General features: G+C 44.6%; 1 protein-coding gene across 8 annotated transcripts in view; it reads right to left on the reverse strand.

Annotated features, from left to right (window-relative positions):
* The window catches only part of OXR1 (oxidation resistance 1), a 232,790-nt gene that overhangs the window by 79,506 nt on the left and 126,541 nt on the right, over window positions 1–26,743 (reverse strand). For all 8 annotated transcript variants that reach the window (XM_083450506.1, XM_083450502.1, XM_083450505.1 and 5 more), the window contains one exon: window positions 26,292–26,491. In XM_083450506.1, the coding sequence (XP_083306632.1) occupies window positions 26,292–26,491 (200 nt within the window). The remainder of the gene's footprint in view (window positions 1–26,291; window positions 26,492–26,743) is intronic.

Genomic DNA, 26,743 nt, shown 5'->3' on the forward strand with positions numbered 1-26,743 from the left:
TCACTATTTCTGCTCCACTCATTCTTGCTTCCAGAAAAAGTGCCAGGAAGGAAATGGGACTCTTGGGCTGAAACAGGATCCCTACCCCTGCTCTAAGCGAATGGATGTTAGGTTTGGGAGAACAGTGGTGGCTTAAAGGTTATCACAGGAAGCTTCCTTACACTTGACAGATTAGTTGTCCACCTAGTCCAGTATCGTACACTCTGACTGGCAGCATATCTCCAGGGTCTCGGACAGGAAGTCTTTCACATATCCTGCTCCAATTTATTGGCATCCATCTATCTCAGGAGACAATGGCGGAGTGTGCCTTTTGGGCAGCAGTCAAACTGTTAAAAGGTTGCAGCACCTGCTGTGGTTGTAGAGGTCAGTAAGGGAGAGACATGTTTTGTTGCAGCTGGGGCAGATGAGGGCATCTGGTTGTGCTGCTGCAAATGCACCATGGTGTTTCTCTTCTCTGTGAGCTCCTCCCAGCTGTAATGCCTCCTCTGGCCACTGCACAGGTCCTCCAGTCCTCCAGGTCCTGCAGTCACACAGCAGGGTTGATGTTGCCAGCCTGCAAGTCATCTTTGCAGACATCTTTGTAGTGCAGAGCTGGTCTACCAACGGGCCTGGTGCCTGAAACCAGCATGTCCTTGGGAATCCTGCCATCTTCCATTCTGTGGGCATGATCAACCCAGAATAGACATCGCTGATACAAAAGTGCAGATATGTTGGGAACGTGGGCTTGGGAGAAGACATCTTTGTTTGAGACTCTGTCCTGCCATGTGATGTCCAAAATCTTCCTAATGCAGCACATGTGGAAAGTGTTGAGGCATCGCTCCTGACAGTTGTACGTTGCCCAAGACTCACTTCCATAAAGCAAACGTGGTCAACATGCAAGTCTGGTAGACCTTCATCTTGGTACTGGACATTAACATCACATTCTCCCATACCCTGTTGGAGAGGCGAGCTGTTGCCATAACTGCCTTTCCAATACTGTATGTTTCTCCAGCTCAGCATCGATGGAGAGGTTGCTGGTTATGGTGGAACCCAGGTAGGCAAAACTGTCTACCACCTCAAGCGTGTGGTCATCAGTGCTGAAGCTTGGAGTGCTGGAGACCTCCTGACCTAGAATGTTGACCTTTGTCTTTATAACTGAGGATTGAACCAAAGACATTTTGCATGCAAAGTGTCTTCTGCCACTGAGCTCTCATCATTCTAGTTTCTCACAACCAGTAACGTCCTCAGCACAGTGATCATTTGAATAATCAGTGCTTTTTTCTGGGGGGACGCAGGGGGACGCATACCCCTAAACATTTTGTGAATCTAAGTTTGGCCTCATTGAGGGGCAGTATTTCAATATGAGTAGGAAAATGAGAGTATCCCTAAACATTATTATTTTTTTAGAAAAAAAGCACTGTGAATAATAATAAAAAAGAAAGCCTAAGAATGATTTGCACTCGCATAGCGGTTTAATATTTTAATGTTCCATTATTTTAATGTTGTATTTTATTTTTGTTTTTAAGTTGTAATCATTCATCTTGTTTTTATTATTGCTTGTAAGCCGCTCTGAGCCCGGCCTTGGCTGGGGAGGGCGGGGTATAAATAAAAAACTATTATTATTATTATTATTATTATTATTAATCTACTGAAAAACTGCCATCGTAACTTGCAGAGAACATATGCCAGCACCTTGTTCTATCCTGACAACTGCCCCATAGTGTCAATGGGCCACAGTAACTTGCTTTGCTGTTATTGCAAGGAATCTTACATTGCAGACAGAGGCTATAAATATGCATTGAGGCGATTTAAATCCCACATGGTAGTAGCCTAATTTATCATTTCACAGTATCTGATTGTAGGTCAGGTTTTCACCTCACCCATAATTGTGCAGGGTCATGTCTGTAGATTCTGTCGCAGATATGAATATAATAAAACACCTGTCTGACCTTGGAGGAGGTCATAATCACTGGCAGAAAGAAAGAAAGAAAGATAATAAAAAGGAAGTTAGAATAAGAAAGCAAGGTTGAAACTGGGCAGTCGTAAGATTACGACTCCATTAATGAGGAAACATTAATGCGTTTTGTTAGCTAGGTTGCTCCTGCAATTAATAAAATGACAAAGAATCACAGTTAGCATGCAGCAGGGGGCAGCAGCATACTAAATATGAACTGGAGATTTGATAACGAACTAAAGAAGTGACCATGTACATTTCCACCCTCGCTCTCTTTTGCAATTTATGTATTCTGCTGCTGGCTATCTTGTTTTGCTTTGATACCTCCAATCCCAGAAGGAGACAGGAAGGGGGCATGACAAAGATGGAGATACATTTTCACTTTTTATCTTTCCCCACCACTCCCACCGGAACAGCCATCTCTGCGCAAGTTATCACTTGATCAGGAACGGCAGGCCTGAAATTCACAGAACCATAAAACTGCATCTAGTCATCTAGGGTCATCTAGTCCAACCACCTGCAAATACAGGAAACTGGCACATCTGAATGGGACTCTGAGTGCAGGTGTGGGCTCTCCAAACTGTATTACTGTCAGTGGTCTTGCACTTGGATGCATGTCCCAATCTGCATTCTAACTGGGATGGAGACACACTTAGAAAGCATGTCAAATTTGCATTGTGCCAGAAGCCATGCAGCACAGATAGTGACCCCTTCTGCACTTAGAAGCACGTCAGCTGCAGTCTTTAAACTATGAAAAAGCATCCCTGACAAATTAATTAAAAGATTTCAAGTGGAGGAAACTTCAGCTCAGAAAATGAACTCAAGAATTCCTTCCCGTAAACCCCTAAGAGAGGGAGACGAGGGTGTTGCTGTGGTCTAAACCACTGAGCCTAGGGCTTGCCGATTGGAAGGTCGGCAGTTCGAATCCCCGCGATGGAGTGAGCTCCTGTTGTTCGGTCCCAGCTCCTGCCCACCTAGCAGTTCGAAAGCATGTCAAGTGCAAATAGATAAATAGGTACCGCTCCGGCGGGAACGTAAACGGTGTTTTCATGCGCTGCTCTGGTTCACCAGAAGCGGCTTAGTCATGCTGGCCACATGACCTGGAAGCTGTCTGCGGACAAATGCCGGTTCCCTCAGCCTATAGAGCGAGATGAGCATGCAACCCCAGAGTCGTCCGCAACTGGACCTAACGGCCAGGGGTACCTTTACCTTTAAACCCCTAAGATACCACCTTCTTGAAGTTTCCAGGATTCTTTTGAGGGGTGTGCTTGCAGCTGAATTTGTGCCTGAAAGTCAAATTCTCTCCCTGCCCGCCCCCCCAATTTGACCTGTGATGAAGTAATGTACAGGATTGGGGAGGTGGGTGGAATCAGGCTTGAAAAATGTGTGCCTGAAGCCATGAGTTCTCCAAAGCTTCCCCCCTCTATTTTAGAAGCAGTTTCAATTGAAATGGCTTGGTGCTATCTAAACTAGCCCCCCACCCCCCAATTAACTGGACAAGGAGCATGGAACCACTGGTAAAACAGAGCTTACTCTTTCAATGTTAGGAGCGGTTTCAATGCAAATGTTTTAGTGCTAATGGAACAGCAAAGCCCATTGTGTTGTGGTTCCCAAATGCCCGACAACCAGCTGGCTTTGGGACACTTAGGAAGTGCTGCACAACAGACTTCTGACCGCTGGGTGGAGCATCCCACCCATCAATCACCTGATGTCACTGTGACGTCAAGTTGGCAAGCAAGATGGCGCCGGATAAGGATCTGGTTGCCAGCTCAAAAAGTTTACCCACCCACCCTTTAGGCAATCACTTTTAATGGCCCAGTAGCTGGCTCCCCATTGTTTCTCAATGGCTCTGCACTTAGCTAGCCCAGGCCAGTTGCATAAGCTAACCCAGGAATTTCTTTTCTGGCACAGTTCTGCAGCTTGCATTTCCCCTTCACATCCCCAATGTTATTTAAATATCACTGTTTATTAATTCCTACTATTCACTAACAGTCTCTAATACCCTAAATCTATGACAAGATACATAAAGGTAAAGGACCCTTGAGCGGTTTAGTCCACTCAAAGGTGACTATGGGGTGCGGCACTCATCTCGCTTTTCAGGCCGAGGGAGCCAGTGTTTGTCCACAGACAGCTTTCTGGGTCATGTGGCCAGCATGAATAAACCGCTTCCGGTGCACAGAGGTACCTATTTATCTACTTGCACTGGTGTGCTTTTGAACTAGGTTGGCAGAAGCTGGAACAAAGCAACAGGATCTCAACCCCATTGCACGAGTTCAAACTGACAACCTTCTGATCGGCAAGCCCAAGAGGCTCAGTGGTTTTAGACCACAGCATATTAAAAGACCACAAAAGAATGATTTTATTATAAAGGGGGGAAATAACCCAAAAAAATCTATAGGCAGCCATAATAAAAGGGGTGGTGGAGAAGAGACATGAAATAGCAACTGTTCCAAGGGGCAGCCGATTGTCCCCATTGCTCTCAGCCAACTGAATCGAGCTCAGCTTCCATAATCCAAAAAGCGGTTTTATCTGCTGAAGCAAATGATCCAAGCTTCTTAACTTTGGCATGTCAGGATAATGGGTAATCCCGAAGAAAGCATTCCAAAGAACAAATTCCAAGTGAAATAAGTTCGTCGTTTCGGGTGGAATTCAACATGGCACTATAGCTTGCCAGACAAAATGATCCCTTCTTCTTCTCCCTCCCCCCATGTGCTGTTCTGGAGGTTCCAGATCACTGGAACTTGTCAGCATCCAATGCAGCTGATTATTTGAGGATTTGGGTCAGACAAGCCCGTTATCTTTGCGTTATGAATGCTTTTATAATTGCAAGCTGCTTTTAGACTTTTATGAAGCAAGTGATGAAACACTGATGATGATGATGATGATGATGATGATGATATACAGCCAGTGGTTCCCCTCGTAAGAAATATAGGTGTCAGAATGCACCTTTCTCTCGTATGCTACCACTTAGGACCTGGTGGAGAGCCACGTTTGTTTAGCACCCAAGAGATATGTAGGCATTGTACAATTGCTCTGCAGATAAATTTATTTATTTACTTTAAAGCTCATTGCGGGGGGGAAACTGTGAAACCACAGTGCTGTTAGCTACTGTCCTCTTCATCACTGCGATCCCACCCACCCACGAGCTGCCGGCAGTGCTGTAGCCCAAGCTGTGCAGACTGAGTGATCCATAGTTGCCCCAGCATTTGTCAAAGTGATCTACAGCTACAATCTTCAGACTAATACAACAGTGCTTCTTCCTCTGCACTGTGTGGGCTTGGAGTTGCACAGCTATTCCTGGCTGTGATGGTTCTATCTGTCAGGCCATCGCTTGCGTTAACTAGGCACCACCACCAGAGTCCAAAGAAACAAATGCATGTATTCTCCAACCGAGTATACAGATACATGCTGAGCATTTCCTCTTGACATGGCTCTTACACCGGGAGTTTACAGTTCTGTCCTAGATGCGGGTGGCACTGTGGTCTAAACCACAGAGCCTAGGGCTTGCCGATCAGAAGGTCGGCGGTTTGAATCCCCGCAACAGGGTGAGCTCCAGTTGCTCTGTCCCAGCACCTGCCAACCTAGCAGTTCAAAGCATGCCAGTGCAAGTAGATAAATAAGTACCGCTCCGGCAGGAAGGTAAACAGCATTTCTGGTTTTGGTCACGGTGTCCGGTTGTGCCAGAAGTGGTTTAATCATGCTGGCCACATGACCTGGAAAGCTGTCTGTGGACAAACGCCGGCTCCCTCGGCCTGATAGCGAGATGAGTGCCACAACCCCATAGTCGCCTTTGACTGGACTTAACCATCCAGGGGTCCTTTACTTTTTTTTCCTTTTTTTTTTACCTGTTTATTACTATTGCACTTGTTGGGTGTTAGAGCTTGGGGAGACTCTAAAAAATGTCCCTCCCCCCTTCACAATCTATCGGCTTAGGAGAAAGGTGACATTTTCTATTTTGGATGCGAACCATTAAGTATCAAATGACATCACTCCCATGAAATACTCAGGACAGTGTGACCCATTAAGCTTCTAAAACAACAATGGAATTACACTACGAGTTGGATTAAGTTGGTAGGGCTTCTGCCCCACTGAAATAAGTGCAACTATTCTTGATTAACCTACATCCCATTGATTTCAGTGGCCCTTCATATATCATTGGAAAGCAACTCCAATCAGCCCCAGCCAGCATGGTGAATGGTCATGCATGATGGGAGTTGTAGTCTAGCAGTGGAAAACCTCTGAGCAGTAGGCCTAATTAGGCCTGGCAGGAGCCCTAATTTGGCCATTTAGGCAAACCACACCCAGATAATGACATCATTGTTTATTGGCCAATGGGGTTTCTAGTCAGCATATTTTAACTCTGGCACTGAATGGGAGACCCATTGGGATTCATTCCACTTGGCAACTCCCCAGTGGAGCCAATCCCTGTTCAAAGCAGGACTTGCAGCTACCACAGATCAGCTGCCCAGTGGTGGCTGCAAACCTCACTTCTTTGTCCCTCTACCATCATCAATAATCGCTTTCCATATTGCATTCATATTGAAATAAAGTTAAGATTTTGTTAGGATTTTCAGTCCTGCAGTTGTCACCGCTCATAACAACAGAATAGAACACACATGAATTATGCCCTAAAATATGTTTCAATCAAACACATTATGAAAGGGAAGGACTTGCATTGTGGAATTTGCACCTTGTCAGAAGAACATAACATACCCTGCCAGATTGTACACATAACATTTCAAAATGTTAAATACATGCAGTCTTAGTTTTTTTAGAATATTTTATATAAATGGTATTTGAGATGCAAATCTAAGTTGGAGCTGTTATTTTTCAATGCTTGCATAAACTTTTTTATTCAATTGTCTTGAACGGGACACTTGAGCCACTTTTTACAAACTACCATTGATAGGAATTGTAATGGCAGAATCGCTAACCTAGATTGTATGCATCTGCAGTACAATTTGACTGGCCACTTGGAAGCCAGATTTAAGCCCATGCAAACTCTATTATCGGATTTTCTTCAGGCCATGCATTTATTTTTCTAATTCTCTTTGCAGAAAGTAAAAATTCAAGAATACATAAAAGAAGCTCATATCTAGTCTTGTCCTCGGAAAAGGCTATGGCATGTTACAAATCAAGAAATATGCACTAGAGAGTGCTTGAGAAACTCTGTCACCCCTGGCCAACTGGAAAGTAGGTGTGAGGTTGCAACTTGTTTGGAACATGAGAATATACTGGTGTCTTCCTGAACATGCACCCTATATCGCTGTCTTCCGGCGGTAATGACCACCAACTTGCATGGCTTTGAAACTCATTGCAAGTTTTTAAGCAGAGGTTAGATGGCCATCTGTCATGGATGCGTTAGCTCAGATTCCTGCACTGGAGAGGGGTGGACTAGATGAAACTTAGGGTCCCTTCCAACTCTACAGTTTTATGACTCTGAAGACCAGGCAGATTCACAAAGGACGAGGCTATCAATGACAACTAGCTATGATGCCTGTTATGTACTGAAGTTCTCACCCTGGGCCAGCAGGGGGACACTGTAGATAGTTTTCACTCAGGTCCACATATGCAACTAAGGGATTGAAAGTGACATTCAGTGATTGGATAGTTACAGAAAGTGGTTACTGTTGCGTTGTAGTGGAGCTCTATATAAGCAGGCTGGCTGAACCCTTCAGTTCAGTTCTGTTCTGGCCTGTGACTAAACAAGCTGTTTGAAGAATCACTGTGTCGTCTGATATGTTCACCCACAATTTAACAATGCCTATGTATTACCCCCACTATTACAGACACTATGCATCTGAATGCCTGTTGCTCGGAATCACAAGTATGGAGAGTGACGATGTTACATTGCTTTGTGCATGAGCCTACATGCACACATTGTACATAGGCCTAGGGACCAGATTTTTATTTATTAATTAGAATTATTTGTATGCCGGCTTTAAGCAGAAAGCAAAAGTGCTTTGGGATGTGAAGGTATTGGATATTTTCAAATTAACTTATTGTTGAGTTTTATGTCCACATTTGGTGTATTTCAAATGAGACTCCTGCTTGCAGATTCCTGCGCCTGAAACATCGTTGAAAGAAGCAGGAAGGATTTTGATAAATAGCAGGGTCATTTCTCAGCGCCCCCTTGACATTTCCGCCCATTTGTAAGGCTGTTCGATTAGGTTACAGGCATATTAGCCAGCTGCCCTCCTGCGCCCCTGCTTCCTCCTTCCTTGTGGCAATGATTTAGATCAGGGGTGTCAAACTCAAATTCATCGGGGGCCGCATCAGCAGTTTGGTCACCCTCAAAGGGCCAGTTGTATCTGTAGGACTATGTGTCCGCCGCCGCTCCTCGGCTTCCTCCGGCTAAGCTTCCCCTGGTGCACGGGTTTTGCTTTCGTGCTCTCTTTATTTATTTTTTTGCAGCAGCGACCCGTCGCGCGTGGGTTTCTTGGAGGGGGGCGCGCACAGAGCGACCCGCGCGGCTTTCCGAGCCAACCCTCCTCCAGCCCACCTTAACAAGGGCCTAGGCTTGCTAACTTTGCGGCTAGACCTCGGTGTTTGTACACACAGCAGAAAATGTGCAGCACTTTAAAGGTGCAGCGACCCTCCCGCATCCAGCCTGCCTTTCTGGGAGGAGAGGAGGAGGAGGAGGCGGCGGCGGGGGCGGGGGCGGGCGAGTCACCCATGCAGGAGGGAAGAGCGAGCAATGGCCCGGGATCAGGCCTCTCCGATCAGGGCCAAAGGTGAACTGAGGGAGGGAGAGAGAGAAGGATCCCTAGCCTCGTGTGCAGCGGCGGTTCTTACGCGCGCGGACCCCGTGATGGCGCAGCCGGTGTCGTGTGCTTTGCTCCGTCCAAGCGGGCAAAGCGAGGGCGGAGAGCCGGGAAGCAGTCCACATTTCCCAGAAGCAAGCGCCGCAATGGGTACTGCGAGCCAGACAGGCCTTGACAGCGGAGGGCGGTCTCGATTCGGGGCTCGGCGAGGAGAGGGAGAAATCCGAAAGGGCACCGCGCGGCTGAGTTGGGTTGCAAATCAAGTGCGTGAAAGAGTTGCCTTTTGCAGAGCTGGACAGGCTTGGAAGGAGCGTTCCTGCCTTTGTCATTGATAAAAGGGCTTGCGGGGGAAGGGGGGCGGCCCTTACGGACACCAGGAATTGCTGGCTACACGGGCCACATGACGAGGTCTGGCGGGCCGGATTTGGCCCGCGGGCCTTGTGTTTGACACCCGTGATTTAGATCCATATTGCTTCCTTCATCCCTACATAGAGGGAATGTCTAATAAGGACTCTTTGAGGATTAGCATGGAAACAGATGTAAAAGAAAAGTAAGCCTGGCAGTCTAAAAGCCTTGTTAGATTTAAATCCACTTTGGATTCTTTTGCACTACCTAATTCAAAGTTATTTATTGCTGGGATGCGAATGTAAGAACACTGTAAGGAAACGCATTCAATCCAGCTTGAGTTTCTCAAAGAAATTCTGTAATCAGTTTGACTCTTTGGCCTTAGTAAGAAACAAGATCATTAGGCTAAACAACAATGTCAGGTTATTCTCACTATCAGATTTAACCACTTGAGTGTCTAGTTTAATATCTGAAAACACATTTCACACACGCGAAAGCAATTAATACATTGCTGGCACATAAGAAAGTATATATATATACTAGTATATAAATCTACGAAAGCATATATATATATATATATATATATATAATATATATCCAGGGGAGAAACCCCAGTGGTTTTTAAAAGATCTTTATGGCTTTAGGAATGTGTAATCTATACTAAGTAAAAGAGAATTCTGTCAGCACTACTGTAGAAAATCAATGCATTACAATAATCAAAGGCCACTAATGGTGCTTAATAGGTAGCATTTATGTAGTATTTTTAGACTGCGGTCCTATAGGTACTTAGGTGAAAGTTAACCCCATTGAACTTGGTGGGACACACTCTAGACTTGGCGTATTTAGGACTGCGCCATTACAGTATTCAAAATGCTTCACGTACATTTTTGTGTCCTAACCTTTACAACAACTCTACCATGTCAGGTACCCTAATTATTATGCCTATTCTGCAGATGGTTGAGCTGAAGCAACCTAACGAATTCTTAACTGGGATGAGATTTGAACAGGGGCTTCCTGAGTCACAGATTAATTTCGAAACCACTTAGACCCTCTTTGGAAGTTATAAAACTGCAGCCAAGTGTGCCACTTCTGCCCTGTCCGTGCCAATGTGGCATGGTTTTAAGAGGGCTGAAATGTGTGTCCACTGAACATCCTTATACACTTCCTTTCAACCAGGAATCTCAGATTGCACAGGGGTGTCCGTCATGGGAAGACTTTTATGCATGCTCCAGTGAATTATTATATTGTTATTAAGATTGGGGGATGATATTGGTTGGGTCCCTTCTGGGCCTGGGATTCTGCATCCATTAAGTTCATAATCCAGTAGAAGAACCAGATGAACTGATCAACCCAGTTTCTTTGTGGGGCTAATAGCTCTAGCAGGGCTACCCTCATCAGTCCCTTAAAGAGAGAGAGCCACACTGCAATAGTGATGACAGGATGCTTCAAGGAGGACGGAGGTGGAGCTTTTCTCACCTCACAGGATGCCACAACATCCTAGGGAGGAGAACAATAAGCCAGGAGAGCTGGGGTGTGTGTTTCTGGCTGGGCTAGAAGCTGGGGAGAGAGGCTTGTCTCTCTCGGTGTGCTGAACCAAAACCAAGGACTTCAGGGCTTCCCAGAAAACCTAATAGAGACGCAAGATCCGTTGGAGTGCTAACGCTGTGAGCCCTTCCATCCTGTGCTCAGGCTGTATATATGTGAAAATAAAACCATATATCCTAACGATACCACAGTCTCCACTGGCCTTCATTCCAAGAAAGCCAAACTCTGGGTAAGTGCTAGGACCCTTGGAATCTCCAACTGTGCAGAGATTGGGGTGCATGCAACACTATACAGTGGTACCTCGGGTTACATACGCTTCAGGTTACATACGCTTCAGGTTACAAACTCTGCTAACCCAGAAATAGTGCTTCAGGTTAAGAACTTTGCTTCAGGATGAGAACAGAAATTGTGCTCCGGCGGCGCGGCAGCAGCAGGAGGCCCCATTAGCTAAAGTGGTGCTTCAGGTTAAGAACAGTTTCAGGTTAAGTACAGACCTCCGGAACGAATTAAGTACTTAACCCGAGGTACCACTATAATTATTATGGGCCAGATTCAATTAATCAGTTCTGCTAGAGGAAGCCTGCAGAAGGACTTCCACTAAAACAACTAAGCTTTTCCTTCTCTCCCACCTTCATGCCCAGTACTTGTGCCCCAAAATTGGTTCAGGGTGGCTGGGAGAACCCCCAGAATGGTGTGCCAAGGGAGGAGAGGGGAGATTGTTTGGTCTGGAAAGCTGAAATGCAGCACTCATGGAAGAATTGTCAGAGAACTCTGTGCCTGGTATCCAATCTATTTCTTCCCCTCTGCTGTTAGGTTAGTACTAACTCAGTGACTAAGTATGTTCAAACCAAGAAACTCTCTTTATTAGACCACCTTCAAACTTCATATTAAAGTCACTCTTCCAATACAGATGGGTCCTTGGTAAACAAATTGACAGCTGTGGACTCTGCTCTAGAAATGCCTGGAGAAAAGTCTGGCAATGATTATGTTGTTCAGTAAGCAGAAACTAATTCCCACCAGTGTATTCACCCCCAGACATTCCCCCCTCAGTCATCAGATCTTGATTCACAGGGTTATTAGAAATTCAGAGATGATCTTCAAGCTGAACATCGTATTGATCGGGCAGCGGGCGTGGGATCACTGACTTTCAGAAGTAGCCAAGTGCAAACAGTGCGGTTCCTAGCATGGCCGTGGTGTTTGTGTGTTCCTTAAGCTCTGGCATAACAGAAATAAATTCAGTGGCTTGTGTCTCGATTCTGCTCAAATTTTCCATAGCAAAACATACAGAGGATAGACAAGCACCAATATGGGAGAAGACCAGTACAGTCATACCTCAGGTTAAATATGCTTCGGGATGAATATTTTCGGGTTGCACTCCGCAGCGACCCGGAAGTAACGGGGCGCATTACTTCCGGGTTTCGCTGCTCGCGCATGCACAGATGCTCAAAATGATGTCACGTGCATGCGCAGAAGCAGCGAATCGCGACCTGCGCACGCGCAGACGCGGGTTGCATTTGCTTCAGGATGCGAACGGGGCCCGTTCTGGTACCTCTGGTACCTCTGGTTATGAAATTAATTTGATCCAGAGGTCTGTTCTTAAGCCGAAACCGTTCTTAACCTGAGGTGCGCTTTCGCTAATGGGGCCTCCTGCTGCCACCATGCCACTGGTGTGTGACTTTTGCTCGCATCCCGGGGCAAATTTCGCAACCAGGAGCATCTACTTCCGGGTTAGGGGAGCTTGTTACCCAAAGCGTTCATAAGGAGGACGGTACGTAAACCGAGATTCCACTGTATGGGGACCCTTTGGCCCTCCAGATGTTGTTTATCTGCAACTCCCATCATCCTTTGCCTCTGGCCATCTTTGTTGGAGCTGATGGGAGTTGTAGTTCAGCAACCTCTGGAAGGCTAAAGCAACAAATGCAAAACTGACTGTTGGGGGAAATAACTTTGAAACACACAATTCTAAAAATGATTCATTTTGAACTGAATATGATCGACTCGTTAACATATTTTCATGTTTGCCCTGCCAACAGTTATTTAAATTCTACTGGCCTCAAATCCCCGGCAAAATATGAAATGGTAATCAAAATATTAAGATCAAGACAATGATTAATTCGTTCCTCCCTTCCCCACATTGTGCACTGACTTGTAGCATCTCTTGGAGTATGGTGTTTATTTGGGGCAGATTGCCTCTAGAAATGAACTGCATTTCAGTAGAACCACCCATTTTAATCAACAGACAGAAAGACTACTAAAAATATTTAAAACAGCGTACCCATTTTGTGCCATCTTTATCATGCTCGAATGCATTGTGCAGTTTGAGACTTCTGATTTTATGTTTTATTCCATGCACTACTAGAAGACTATATAAGAAATGTTTTCCCCTGCCCCAATTCTGCAAATAGGCTTCCCATTGATGCACAATGCTTTACAGTTACACATTTCTGAAATACAAACTTAATTTATAATCAGATGATACAAATTTCAATGTGCTTCATTTTGGCTGGATCATGCCCTTCCTCTTATATGACTCATTATGCTTTTTCTTGCTTGCCTGATTATATTCCTGATCTTGAAACTTTCTAAGTCCTTTCAAGTGGAACATCACTGATGGCACATCTCATACCTCTGACCTTAAAATGATGTATCTTGGTTGTTTGGAATTCAAATAGCTTGATTCCTATAACCTTATTTAACATAACCTATGCTGTCTACAGCTCTAAAGGCATATGAACCATAGCATAGGCATGTTATAGATACAAGGAAATGGTAGAAATGTTTAAAAATTGAAGGGATTATAGGCAACATATCCATATTAATTTTGCATAACTGTAAGGATGAATCTTGTCTCACTGGTCTATGGCTTGTGGACATGCCCTTTTTTGTACACATATGTCGATTTGGACATATTCTGATGTAGCAAATTATATGTTTTGGGGATCAGATCTTGGTTGACATTATTCGAAGGCCAGAATATGAAAGCCCCAGCTCAAAAATGTACTGGAAAAAAGAAAAAGGGGAAATTGCTTTTATATGCATCATGCCTACCTATTTAAATGTGGCAAAAGAACAGTAAAATTCTAGCTCAAGAAAGCTGAGGACAAATAGTAAGATACAGTGGATTTTATCAGAGCTTTATGTGACTCACAGAAACCCAGAGAGCCAATATTGTTATTCTAGGCCAGGCATCCCCAAACTCGGCCCTCCAGATGTTTTGGGACTACAACTCCCGCCATCCCTAGCTAACAGGACCAGTGGTCAGGGATGATGGGAATTGTAGTACAAAACATCTGGAGGGCCGAGTTTGGGGGTGCCTGTTCTAGGCAGACCTTCCCTTGAAGAAATCACCCCAAATTACGATTCTTCAGAAATGCATGGCTATGAGAATAATGTAAGTAAACAAGCATATTATGAATTTCCTTACCGTTCAGTGTGGTGTTTTTTTTAAGGAAACAAGATAATTCAAAGTGTCAGCAGATCACAAAAGTTTTTAATTACATACCTAAGTAGTCACATATGCTCATATTCCATTAGCAAAAAAATATTGTCAGCGAGAGCCTTGACATCTTATATCAACAACTCCAGCAGCGGATTATTCTTGCCTGTGTTTTGTTTTGTTTTTTCCCCTCACAGCACCGGAGAAGGATGCACATTTTATCTTATGCAAATTAAACAGATTTTTAAAAATTTAAATCGCTCTGGCATACCAATTAGAGTCACCAGACTGGTGGTGTGCTGCTGCTGCTTACTGTTATATAGTCCCCCCCCCCCCAAAAAAAAAAAACCCTATTTGGCCAATTAGCAACTATATTTACAAAACGGTAGCTGTCATAAATGTTGAATATTTGATGGCCTGAAGTCATTACATGCTCTTATGTGGCTGCCTCGAATCAATATGGAATCCTAAATGTTACTATAAAGCGGTAAATGCACGAGAAAGAACAGAGAAATCAGGCTCGGAAATAATTCCCCCTGTTTGCAAAAAAAAAAATGTGCTAAGAGACAGAGCTTCCCCTTAAGCCACTGGTTATCAACCAGTGGGCCGTGGCACCCAGGGGTGCTGCGATTGATGGTCAGGGGTGCTGTGGACAACACGAGCCTCTTTCCCTCTTTCTTTCCTTCTTCCCCTCCCTCTTCTGATGCCCTCTCGCGTCTCTGCCTCGCAAAGGCTTACACAGCTGTTTGCTGCAGCAGCCCTGGCTACAAGCTCCCCAGGTGAATGGTGCCTCTGGGACTGACCAGGGGGTGCTGGTTGCCAGGAGCTGAGGCAGCTCAGACACCAAGGGGTGCTGCGGAGGCTGCCTGGAGGTCTCCCAAGGAGAGGGGAGAGGAGAGGAGGCTGAGGGAGCACTCCACAAGGGAGGAGGGTGTTTGAAAAAGGGCGAGAGGCTGCCAGCTCGGCAGGCAAGGGATGACATAACTGGGCTCCTGAGCCCCACAGGGGTGCCACAGAAAAAAGTGTAGTTGGTCAAGGGAGACGTGGATTCAGAAAGGTTGAAAACCTCTGCCTTAAGCAGATGGGAAAGCTTGGAGACTTGCCACACTCTGCTATGCAGGTTTACTCAGAAACAAACCCCACAAAGCTCAAAGGAAATTCCTCTGGCAAAGTGTGTTCTCCTTCATGGAGAGCACGTGTTACGGGGGGGTCTAACAGGACACCCCCTCTTGGTTACTGGGTAGGACCGTTTGGATGGCCATGACTGCGACTGGGCCAATTTGGGTTCTTGGTGAGATTTTGATGTTACCTTTTAGAGGGTTGGCCCAAAGGTTATATATTCTTGGCACGCAGCTTTTTTCAGTCTCTTTTGCTGCATGCATCAGATCGACCACCCGCCCTCCCTAATTTAGGGCTATTGCATTGACCTTGGTATACCTGTCATGGGGTCGTCTGCTTTTGGGGCTGGGGCCTGCTAGGAATTTTGTCCATTTGGCAGATTGGCTGGTACCATTTGGTTTTTGCCTACTGCATCGCAAATCGTCACATCTTGTAAGGTTGCGGTTAGGCATTGGTTAAAATTTGGTTGGTGGAGGGGTAAGGGTTGGCTGTGCCTGTCTTGCGCCTTTTTAAAAAAACCGTCAATGCATTCCTGTGGGAAACTATCAATACACAGTGGTGCTTCGCAAGACAAACAAATTCACAAGACGAAAAAACTCGCAGAACGAATTAATTTCATCTTGCGAGGCACCACTGTACTTAAACTTGGTTACACTTTGGAATTGACACTAAAGGGTTTCTGTTAATGTTTTTAAGATTTAACAAAAAAAAAAGTACAGATTCTTATGTAAACTACTCATTTAGGAACCCCATGTCTATACCACAAAAAGTGCACTTACCAATAAAAAACAAAAAAACCCACACAGAATTTTGCATCCCTACTGTTACCAAGGAAACTACTTTTGTTATCCACAGGTTGCACCAAGTCCGCTACAGTTGGCTTATCACTCACAAACAGGTAGACGAGTGCTCAGGAAACAGAGACGATTTCTCTTCCTCTCCAGATTCTGTGAGCCCACATTCAAAAGAAAATAATTGGAACAATCTATCTATAAAAGCAGTGTGCATTTGTCGGGAATGTATAAGTGTGCTACTTTATTGTGTTGTGTTAATTAGAGTTGGAAGTATCTGGGTGTTTGTTTTGGTATGGACAAAAGTAGAACAAAATCGGTGCAAATTCACCAATGAGCGCAAATATAAATATATGTTGTGTGTGCTCCTTTCTCTCAGGGTTTCTTTTATGTTATGGAGGGTTATACTCTTAAATATAAACCTACTAATCTATGAAGATAACCAGCAACATCCCTCTTTTGTGTCCAAAATCCATGTTTGCCTGGGAAATGCCATAGCTCAGTGGTAGAGCAATCACCTTGCATGCAGAAGGTCCCAGCTTCACTCTCTGGCATCTCCAGGTAGGCTTAGCCCATATTGAGCTAGACAATACTGAGCTAGATGGACCTGACTTGGAATAAGGCATCTTCCTCTTTTATGGAAGAGGTTCTTCTCAGTGGCAGCACTGAGGCTCCAGAACTCCTTCCTTAGGAAGGCCTGTCCCATGGACATCTGCTTCAGAATGAAGCCTTTAGCTGTTAGTAGCTTCATAGAAGTCAGCCTGATGGTTTATACTGTAGCTTCTGTTCCTCACTGGTTTTATCTGCTTCGTTTTGTTTCAATATGATGTTTCATTGTTTTGGACTTCTGAACTGCTAATATATATTTTTCTTTATATTTTACCGTTAGCTTCTTTGAATGTTTAGGAAAGCTGTGAAATAAATGTTTTCAGTCATTCAATTCATTATGTTGCCACTATTTACCTTTTCTTGTGCCTGAATTGTGATTTCTTTTCCTTCAAAATGTTAATGGTGTTCTTACTAGCCAAGGTGTGGGGAACCTCTGGCTTTCCAGATGTTGCTGAACTACTGCTGCCCTTAAGCATGCTTGCTGGGGCTGATGGGAATTGTAGTCCAAAGGTTCTCCGTACCTGCACTAGCCTGTACTGTATAATAATGGGAACCTATTCCTAATGGTGAATGTCCCATCGTAGAGCACCACCGCTGGTCCTGGAACAGCTGATGGTTGCCATTGTCCAGGGGTGAGGCTCTTCCCTTGAGACTGAGTGGGCAGAAGGAGTTGCGGATAGCAGCCAACTGATGATAAAGATGCCAACTCAGAAGAAATCCTTACAGTGCTTGGCAGAGTCATTTGGTCCCTGGCAGCTGATGGTTTAAGAGAATGCAAGAAAGCACAGGAAATAACTATGATGAGGCAACAGGTGTTACAGTGGTACCTCGGGTTACATACACTTCAGGTTACAGACGCTTTAGGTTACAGACTCTGCTAACCCAGAAATAGTACCTTGGGTTAAGAACTTTGCTTCAGGATGAGAACAGAAATTGTGCTCCGGCGGCGCGGAGGCAGCAGGAGGCCCCATTAGCTAAAGTGGTGCTTCAGGTTGAGAACAGTTTCAGGTTAAGAACGGACCTCTGGAACGAATTAAGTAATTAACCCGAGGTACCACTGTATTTCCACCAGAGAGAGATTAGCGGTTGACTCTGTGTTGACTGCAGATACACATCTCACTGGCTATATGAAACTAGTCTTAGGGAACCAGTTGCATGTACCCAGCAGTGACTTAGGAGACAGATACATGTCTCACTTTGCTGCAGAAGATGCATGCAGGCAGCTCAGATAAACATTAAAATGCAAGTGGATATGTGCATCCAGATCCACATTAGAAATGCAGGTGGAAAGCTGCTTCCGTGTACTGACCTCTCTTGTTGAAACAGGGCAGCAGACAGGAGGTTTATTAATACTGCTGCAAGAAGAGTTTATTTACAGTGTGTGTGTGTGTGTGTGTGTGTGTGTGTGTTTTAAGCACTATCATGCACATTTCCAGACTGCCATGAAGCAAACTCTGCTAAGCTGCCATTTGAAATGCATCTTAGCTTTGGAGGGCCGAATGATGATGTCCACTTTAATTATTCCTCTCATTTGCCCAGCATGAACCTGTTTGAATATGCAGCTCATTATCCGATAAATATTGACTCTTAACCATGTGGTTTGGGATTAGCGTGCCACAAATTAATGCCACCCAGGAAGAAGCAAATCCAGTTGAGACAACTGGTGGGGGCAGAGGACCTGCTACTTACGCTATGTGTTAATGCAATTTCTTAATCCATTTATCATGGTAACGATTAGCCCGTGTTGCTTGATCTTAAGACATTGATTGCTTCTGGCAGAGAACAATGTACCAACAAGGTCGGAAGAAGGTAAACTTTTCATGTCAAGTCTTTTGCTGGCCTAGTTAAATTAGTGAGACAGTTGTTAACTACATCATTGCCTCCTGTTTGGAGAACTCAGTGCTAGAAGATGGTACTTTTGTGTGTGTGTGTGTGAGAGTGTTTCCTCCACTTTACTATGCCATCTGCAGATCCTCCAAGTGTCCCTATTTTCTAGGGACAGCCCCAGATTAACAGAAGCCATCCCAGTTTCTGATATGATCCTGGAATGTCCCGCTTTTCCTGAGGATGTCCCTATTTTCATCGGAGAAATGTTGGAGGGTATGCATCTGGGTACACAATGGTAGGGCCTATGTTCACACTGCAACCTCTAGTTCAGCAGTTATGTCTTCTCCAAATAATTCTTGCAACTGTATATTTGTGCGTTGAGAATTCTCTGTTATTATTACTAATTTCTGCTCCACACACAAAATTACAATCCCCGTGTTTTTCTGAAGAGAAAGAACGGCTACAAAAACAGCATTAAGTCTGTGGCATAGAGTCAGAAGAGTTAGTTAATCAGAATGGGGTGGGGTGGGGTGGAATCCATTTTTATTCTTTACATTTCTGTCATGGTTATTTCAGCCAGTCATTTAAGGTTTGCTTGTATACCAGAGGTATCTGAGACCATTCACAATTCAAAGTGTTGGTGCTGACCTTTAAAGCCCTAAATGGCCTTGGCACAGTATACCTGAAGGAGCGTCTCCACCCCCATCATTCAGTCCAGACACTGAGGTCCAGCTCTGAGAGCCTTCTGGCAGTTCCCTCCCTGTGAGAAGTGAGGTTGCAGGGAACCAGGCAGAGGGCCTTCTCGGTAGTGGCACCCGCCCTGTGGAGCGCCCTCCCATCAGATGTCAAAGAAATAAACAACTATCTGAGTTTTAGAAGACATCTGAAGGCAGCCCTCTTTAGGGAAGTTTTTAATATTAATATTTTATCGTATTTTTTATATTCTGTTGGGAGCCGCCCAGCGTGGCTGGGAAAACTCAGCCCCAGATGGGTAGGGTATAAATAAATCATCACCATCATCACCATCACTGTGAAAAACCATGAATAGAGGCTGCATAACACTTTGGTTGTGCAACAGCTTGTGAATTAAATCGCACACTGAAGGCAAGAAGCTGGTTCATTTCCCTTGTGCCTAGCTGCCTGAGACTGTTGAATGGTCACTGTAAAATGTGAAGGTTCATTATTGTTTCACAAGTTGTGTATGTCTTTAAGGGCCAGGGCAAATAACGAAACCCAGTCTTGCAGCTGTCTAACATAGCAGGTGCTGCTAGGTTGTGTTAATTAAGCTGTGTCAGCATTTGGGCCTAGTATATAAGGAGCAGCACCTAGCTGTCTCATTACCCTGGGGGATGGGTTGGTGGTTGGGTCATGTTTGTTGTTGTTATCTTTAGTGTAAAAGGAGTTTTTGTTTTGTTATTAAAACCTTGTTAAAGTTATTTTTGAGTTCCTTGTTATGCATGGTCTCCCCAGCAAGCTCTCTGCAGCGCTACTAAACTCCAAATACCCAACAGATACCACATCAGACCATTTGCCCACCTAGCTCAGTATGGGTGACACTGACTGGCAGCACCTCTCCAGGGTTTCAGACAGAAGTCTCCCATTCCTACCTAAGAGGTGCCAAGGATGGAACCTGGCAGCTTCTGCTGTCGGAATCTCTGCTGCGACCAAGCTGATAAAGCCCATCTTCCGGAATTGCCCTCCGACGTGATTAATGACCTGAGCCTTTGATGAGGCTCCAGGCACATCCCCATTCAGCAGAGAATCAAAGCGGCAAGCGGAAGTGATGAGATTTATGGCTACATCGCTGTGCTTTAATTTCTTACTATGCAGACAGAAAACACATCCTCTCTCTGTGAGAGCAGAGAGCAACTGAAAAACAAAGGAACAGCAAACCAATAACGTCACATCCGTCTCCCATCTCCGGGGAGACTTCCAATGGTGGGGAATGTGTGGAATGCAAAACAGAGTCTTGAGACTCCAAAGCACTACACAGTGGCAAACAGAAACTAACATCTGCATGGAAAATAAGTATTCTGCCACACAGCTACGATGGCCTTTCCCCTTGTGGAAGATAAGGAAGTCTGGGTCTCATCAATGCCAGGATGGGAAGCAACATCGATCCACTATGTACGCACCTTGAACCCCATCATGAATAATAATAATAATAATAATTTATTATTTGTACCCCGCCCATCTGGCTGGGCCTCCCCAGCCACTCTGGGCGGCTTCCATAGAAACAAAAAATACAGTAAAATATCACAGATTAAAAACTTCCCTGAACAGGGCTGCCTTAAGATGTCTTCTAAATGGCAGGTAGTTATTTATCGCTTTGACATCTGATGGGAGGGCGTTCCACAGGGCGGGCGCCCCTACCGAGAAGGCCCTCTGCCTGGTTCCCTGTAGCTTTGCTTCTCGCAATGAGGGAACTGCCAGAAGGCCCTCGGCGCTGGACCTCAGCGTCTGGGCAGAATGATGGGGGTGGAGACGCTCCTTCAGGTATACTGGGCCGAAGCCGTTTAGGGCTTTAAAGGTCAACACCAGCACTTTGAATTGTACTCGGAAACGTACTGGGAGCCAATATAGGTCTTTCAAGACCGGTGTTATGTGGTCTCGGCGGCCGCTCCCAGTCACCAGTCTGGCTGCCGCATTCTGGATTAGTTGTAGTTTCCGAGTCACCTTCAAAGGTAGCCCCACGTAGAGCGCATTGCAGTAGTCCAAGCGGGAGATAACCAGAGCATGCACCACTCTGGCGAGACAGTCCACGGGCAGGTAGGGTCTCAGCCTGCATACCAGGTGGAGTTGGTAGACAGCTGCCCTGGATACAGAATTGACCTGTGCCTTAATATCATTGAACTAATGATATCGCTAGCCAGGAATGGGAAATCTATAAGAAGCATTTGTAAATATATTCCAGGAGCTGACTTCTCTTTCCAACTAACGGCATCCTATATTTCACTGCTCATCCTCCTTTCAGCAGCGATACAACACAGTTCGCAAGCCCGTCATAACACGCAGTAAAATGCATATAAAAAGCCACAAAAAACAAGACAGATATATGCTACTACATGAGGGAGCTGTTAAGCGTTTCAGATGTGGTGGCTGAACCTTACAGCTAACGCTTAATTCTCTGCTTTCTAGTCTATCAACAAAGATTTAAGATAGAATGTCACATTTGGGGCTGATGCTGTCTCTTGGGAACTGCTCACATATTAGGCAGGGAAGCGATTAGGCAGCTGCGCAAGGCTGCTTACAGATTTGCTAAGAGTAAGGAAACATATAATTATGCAGTTTGGCATTTTATGTAAAACAAATCATTTTCACTGCCATCTTTATGCCTCCTTCTCTTTTGAAAAACGAAGCCCCGGCCCATTTGCCAATTAATAACCTTCACTTTTTACACCTTAAGGAGAAACAGCCATAAAACTCCTTGAATAAACCGGGATTTCAGCAGGATCTCAAACGCAGGAAATTGCAAAAAGTTTCTAAAGAGCCTAAACACATCAAACACTTGGGTTCAAAGCACTAATTACCACCAATCCACAAAATCTGCTGAGGTGTGCACATTAGTCAATATACACTTGCTTTAGGCATTCAAACTTCCTACTCTCAATGAAATCTTCAATGTGAATTCACATGTCAAAGAATCTTGCATAGAGGGAACAGTCTCATACTGAGTCATGCCATTGGTTCATTTACTGCAGTACAGTGGTACCTCGGGTTACACTCGCTTCAGGTTACATATGCTTCAGGTTACAGACTCCGCTAACCCAGAAATAGTACCTCGGGTTAAGAACTTTGCTTCAGGATGAGAACAGAAATCGTGCTCTGGCGCCGTGGCAGCAGCAGGAGGCCCCATTAGCTAAAGTAGTGTTTCAGGTTAAGAACAGTTTCAGGTGAAGAACGGACCTCCGGAATGAATTAAGTACATAACCCAAGGTACCACTGTATTGCCCAATATTGACTGGCAACAACCCTGTAGGGTTTCAGACAGGGCTTTTTTCCAGCAGGAACTTGCCAGAACTCAGTCTCGGCACCTCTCAGGTGGGTGCAATTGCCATTATAAGAGAACAAGGGAGGCGTTCATGGTGAGTTCTGGCACGTCTTTCTTCCAGAGAAATAGCACTGGTTTCAGATAGAGGCATTTGGTTATGTGCTTGGTTAGGGCCACCTCTTCCTTCTAGTTTTGTCTTGCTGCATTACTCCATCATGGTTATCCAGTCAACATTGCATGGAGTGACCCATACAAATCCAATTTACAAGTTTTGGTGATAGTCTGAGCACTTGGAGGAATTATTTTAAAAGGTACATTAAATAGTCAAGGAATGGTTTTAACCCTGTTTCACTGCACAGATTTTGGATCTGAATAAGCCTTTTATTAATAAGGCAAATACAAAACGCTGTATTTTTTAATAAAGTCTTGTTTGTAAGCCACCCAATTATTGTTAGGCAACCATATAAATCTAATAAAGAAATGGGCCAATGTTAGCCATGCTCAGCACACACCCACTGAAATCAATGGACAAGTCATGAAGTTGGCAATCACATCATCAGAGGCAATGCAGATATCATCACACATGAAGTTCTGTACAACGAAGTACATAGACTATAATTTTGAAGGCAGCTTCTGGGGAATTTCATCATATGCCAGACATGTGGATTCAGGACACAGGTTTAGCCTCTAGTCTAATGTTTATCATCAGTGGCACCCATTACTTTCTCTCACATAAATACGTACTGTATTTTTCCATGTATAAGACTAGGTTTCCCCCCCCTTAAAAATAATGTCAAAAATTTGGGGGCGTCTTATACACAGATACATCTCCACCCATTTTCTTAAATCGGAGTCCCCCAAAATAGGGGGCATCTTATACATGGGGGCGTCTTATAGACTGAAAAATACGGTAACTTCTTTCTTTGTGCTTAGGAGAAAAGCTTGCCCGTTAGAAACCTGGCTGGCCCAGTTGCCCACAACTGAGAAGATAGCACTATATGTTTCTGTCACCAGAGATCACTTCTTAATCTCTACAGAAAACAAGCCCTCTTTCAACACATATCCCATGAATAAGAGCAATGGATATTCAGCTCATAAGAGTTGCAGAGACAGACAGTTTTTCGGATTTGTTGTTTTCTTTAGTTTGAGTAGCATTTGCTTCTTTCAGGGGTGGCAGAAATGGAAATAGACTCCCATTACAAAACACTGATCTATGTTCCTCATGTAATAATGGTAAAATGCAACTCCCGTTGATTGGCAATTTTGTCACACAGTGCCAGGCAGACTTCTGGCTCCAGACCAAAAATAAAATAAAAATTACTTTTTGCCGTTCGTGATTGCTCTGTGCAAAAGCTGGAACCTAATTCCCACTAAGGTACAGTTGCACCTCAGGACATTTCTCTACCAGCGCAGAGTTCCTAAAGTAATAAAGGATGCTCAGCTGGTATTGAAATGGCACCTCACATTTATGGCTCAAGAAAAGTTCTTTGAACATTTCATGGTCTTAAAGGATTGCTTAAACACTAGCACAAAAGTTTATTAAAAAGAAATCGAGGAAATTTAGCTTGTTTCAAACTTTGGCAGCTTCGTTATGGACAACTTGAATACCTGACTTTTCAAAATAAATTTTTAAAGCCAATTTTCCTTTAAATTGCCAGGGTCCAGGTGATTCACCTCCCACTGTATGGAAGAATACTGATGCAATCAACTCCTTTGGGAGTAAAGCCAGGATATAAATTTAATAAATACCTCTGCCAGGGAGACGGGGCTAGGGACAGCGAGAATCTTAGTGGCAGTTGACAAAGCAGAGGCCTTGCAAGTTACAACCACACTAAGGCCTGGAGGCTCTACAAAATGTTTGCTTTGGTCACGAACAAGGCTTCGATGCTGCTTGCCAGACAGAGAGCCTTTCACGGGCCTGTGCAGTTTGCTTGTTCTGTTTTACAAAGCAAGTGAGGCAGCTGAGGTGGAGACAGCTTTGCAACTCTGCTCCTTAGCTGTAGACAGGTGCATGGAGGAGGCAGAAGAGTTTATTGTCAACCTCCTCCGTCCATGTTTGAGACTAGGTTTGGAGGGAACAACCAGATTAAAATACAACAGAGAGGCAAACTGGTGACCTAATAACTAATGAATGTGGAGTCGCACAAGAATTGTGGTTTAAAACGTAAAGGGACCCTTGACCATTAGGTCCAGTCGTGGCCGACTCTGGGGTTGCGGCGCTCATCTCGCTTTATTGGCCGAGGGAGCCGGCGTACAGCTTCCGGGTCATGTGGCCAGCATGACTAAGCCGCTTCTGGTGAACCAGAGCAGCACACAGAAACACTGTTTACCTTCCCGCCGGAGTGGTACCTATTTATCTACTTGCATTTTGACGTGCTTTCGAACTGCTAGGTTGGCAGGAGCAGGGACCGAGCAACAGGAGCTCACCCCGTCGCGGGGATTTGAACCGCTGACCTTCTGATCGGCAAGTCCTAGGCTCGGTGGTTTAACCCACAGCGCCACCCGCGTCCCTTTTGTGGTTTAATGTTTAACAAATAAGATGATTCTACAGATGCCATACCCTGCTACACAAGTCAGTGTGTAAACAGTGGTCCAAGGAGCCATGAGGTTCTGGGGTCCCTGAATTGGAAGAATCAGCGGAAGTGAACAAATTTCCCCAGGAACATGGGAAGGTGCTTTATTCTGAGTGAGACCATCGGGCTATCTAGCTTAGCATTCTCTACTCTGGCTGGCAGAGGCTCTCCAGGGTCTTAGGCAGGAGTCTACTGGGACCTTCTTCAGGCAAAACAGATGTTATGCTACAGAGCTGTGGTCCTTCCCTGATAAGAGAGCTTTCCTACCACCAGTGCACTCCCCATGCAATATACTGGGTATATTGGAAGTCACACTTTCAGTTGATGGAGGACAACAGCAAGGCTTAACAGAACTGGGCAGTTCTGTAGGTGGACATGTCTTGGAACATCTTGACCCCAGATCCCCAGCAATGAACCAGGGATCTGTGCAGGGATCTCTGGACAAGCAAAGGATAGGAAATAATTCCATAAAAAGAGGTCAGGAAAGAACCATGAAGAGGATCAAAACTAGACAAACACCATTTTAAGCCAGCAACCACTACCCTGAGACAAGAGAGAGCCACACATTGCTTGCTCTGTTTTTTTGTAATCACTACTGCTCCCTTTACGATATGATAATCTTTATTGTCATTGTCCCATACAGAACAACAAAATTGAAAAAATCTACATCAGACATTCAAAAACCAGCAAGCCTGCTATCCCAGCTATCCCAGCCTGGTTAGCCCCCTAAATACTCTGATACCTCATAATTAAATACAATATACTCCCATAGATACTACCTTACACTGCGTTTAAAACCAAAATCGCATTTGAATAGAAACTGTTTCCTAGTGTTTATAACCCTTTACCTTCTTCCAGAAGGCAGAAGCTGAAAGAGATCATTTCTGGGGTGCGCACTGTCCTGCACTATCTCTGCAGCTTTCTTATGGCACCCAGAAGCATAGATTTGATCCAAGGTGGGAAGAGTGCACCCAATTATTCTCTCCCCAGTCTTTACAACCCTGGACAGCATTGGAATGTATTGCTAAGGATCAGCAAGGAGAACAACAACAGTAACAACAGTGGCGATAGGAAGTAATAGACCACAGAACTGAATGTTTTTTTGAAAACAACAACACAAAACTAAAAGCAATGACAAGGCACTCCTATATCTCTTATTGAAGTGACCTGCATAAGGGCAAACTCTTAATGCCCACAGCAGATGAGAAAACAACCCGCACCGAACAACAGAAAACCCAGCAGCTCTGATTCACCCAATCAATGAACATGTGATTGATTGTTCCACAGCGAGAGCTTTCCTTCACTGAAGGAGATAACACGTTTTTAAGGGGGAATATGGTATATGTGTTTTGGCTCACCAATGGTGTAGTATCTCTTCAGCTCACCCCTCCGCGGGTTGCGCCGTTGCGTATTCGCAGTGTTGTTCTGCTCCTCCTCGGATGTAGCTGTGTTTGTGACAGGCGGCGGCTTAGGTGGTTGCATTGCATGTTGAGCGGCAGGTGCCAGAGGTTCATAGCTTGATGCAGAAATATCGATAGACTGTGACTTTTTCTTTAGCCTGGAAACAAATGTTACATGGGGGAAAAAAATACGAGGCATTACACTTACTTCTGTAAAACAAGAAAATCCTTACTAAAAATAATAATAAAATAAAATAAAGCTGATGGAGGAAATATAGCTAATTCCGATTCGGTTTTTTCAAAGAGGCACACACACACACACCACAGCAGAAACTAGATAACAAGATCTGAATTAGTTGTGTTTTTTTTAATGAAGGCAATCCCTATCAAGTCAGTGGGGATATGTCAAT

This window comes from Podarcis tiliguerta (genome assembly GCF_965153285.1).
Source record: "Podarcis tiliguerta genome assembly, chromosome: 7".
NCBI lineage: Eukaryota > Metazoa > Chordata > Lepidosauria > Squamata > Lacertidae > Podarcis > Podarcis tiliguerta.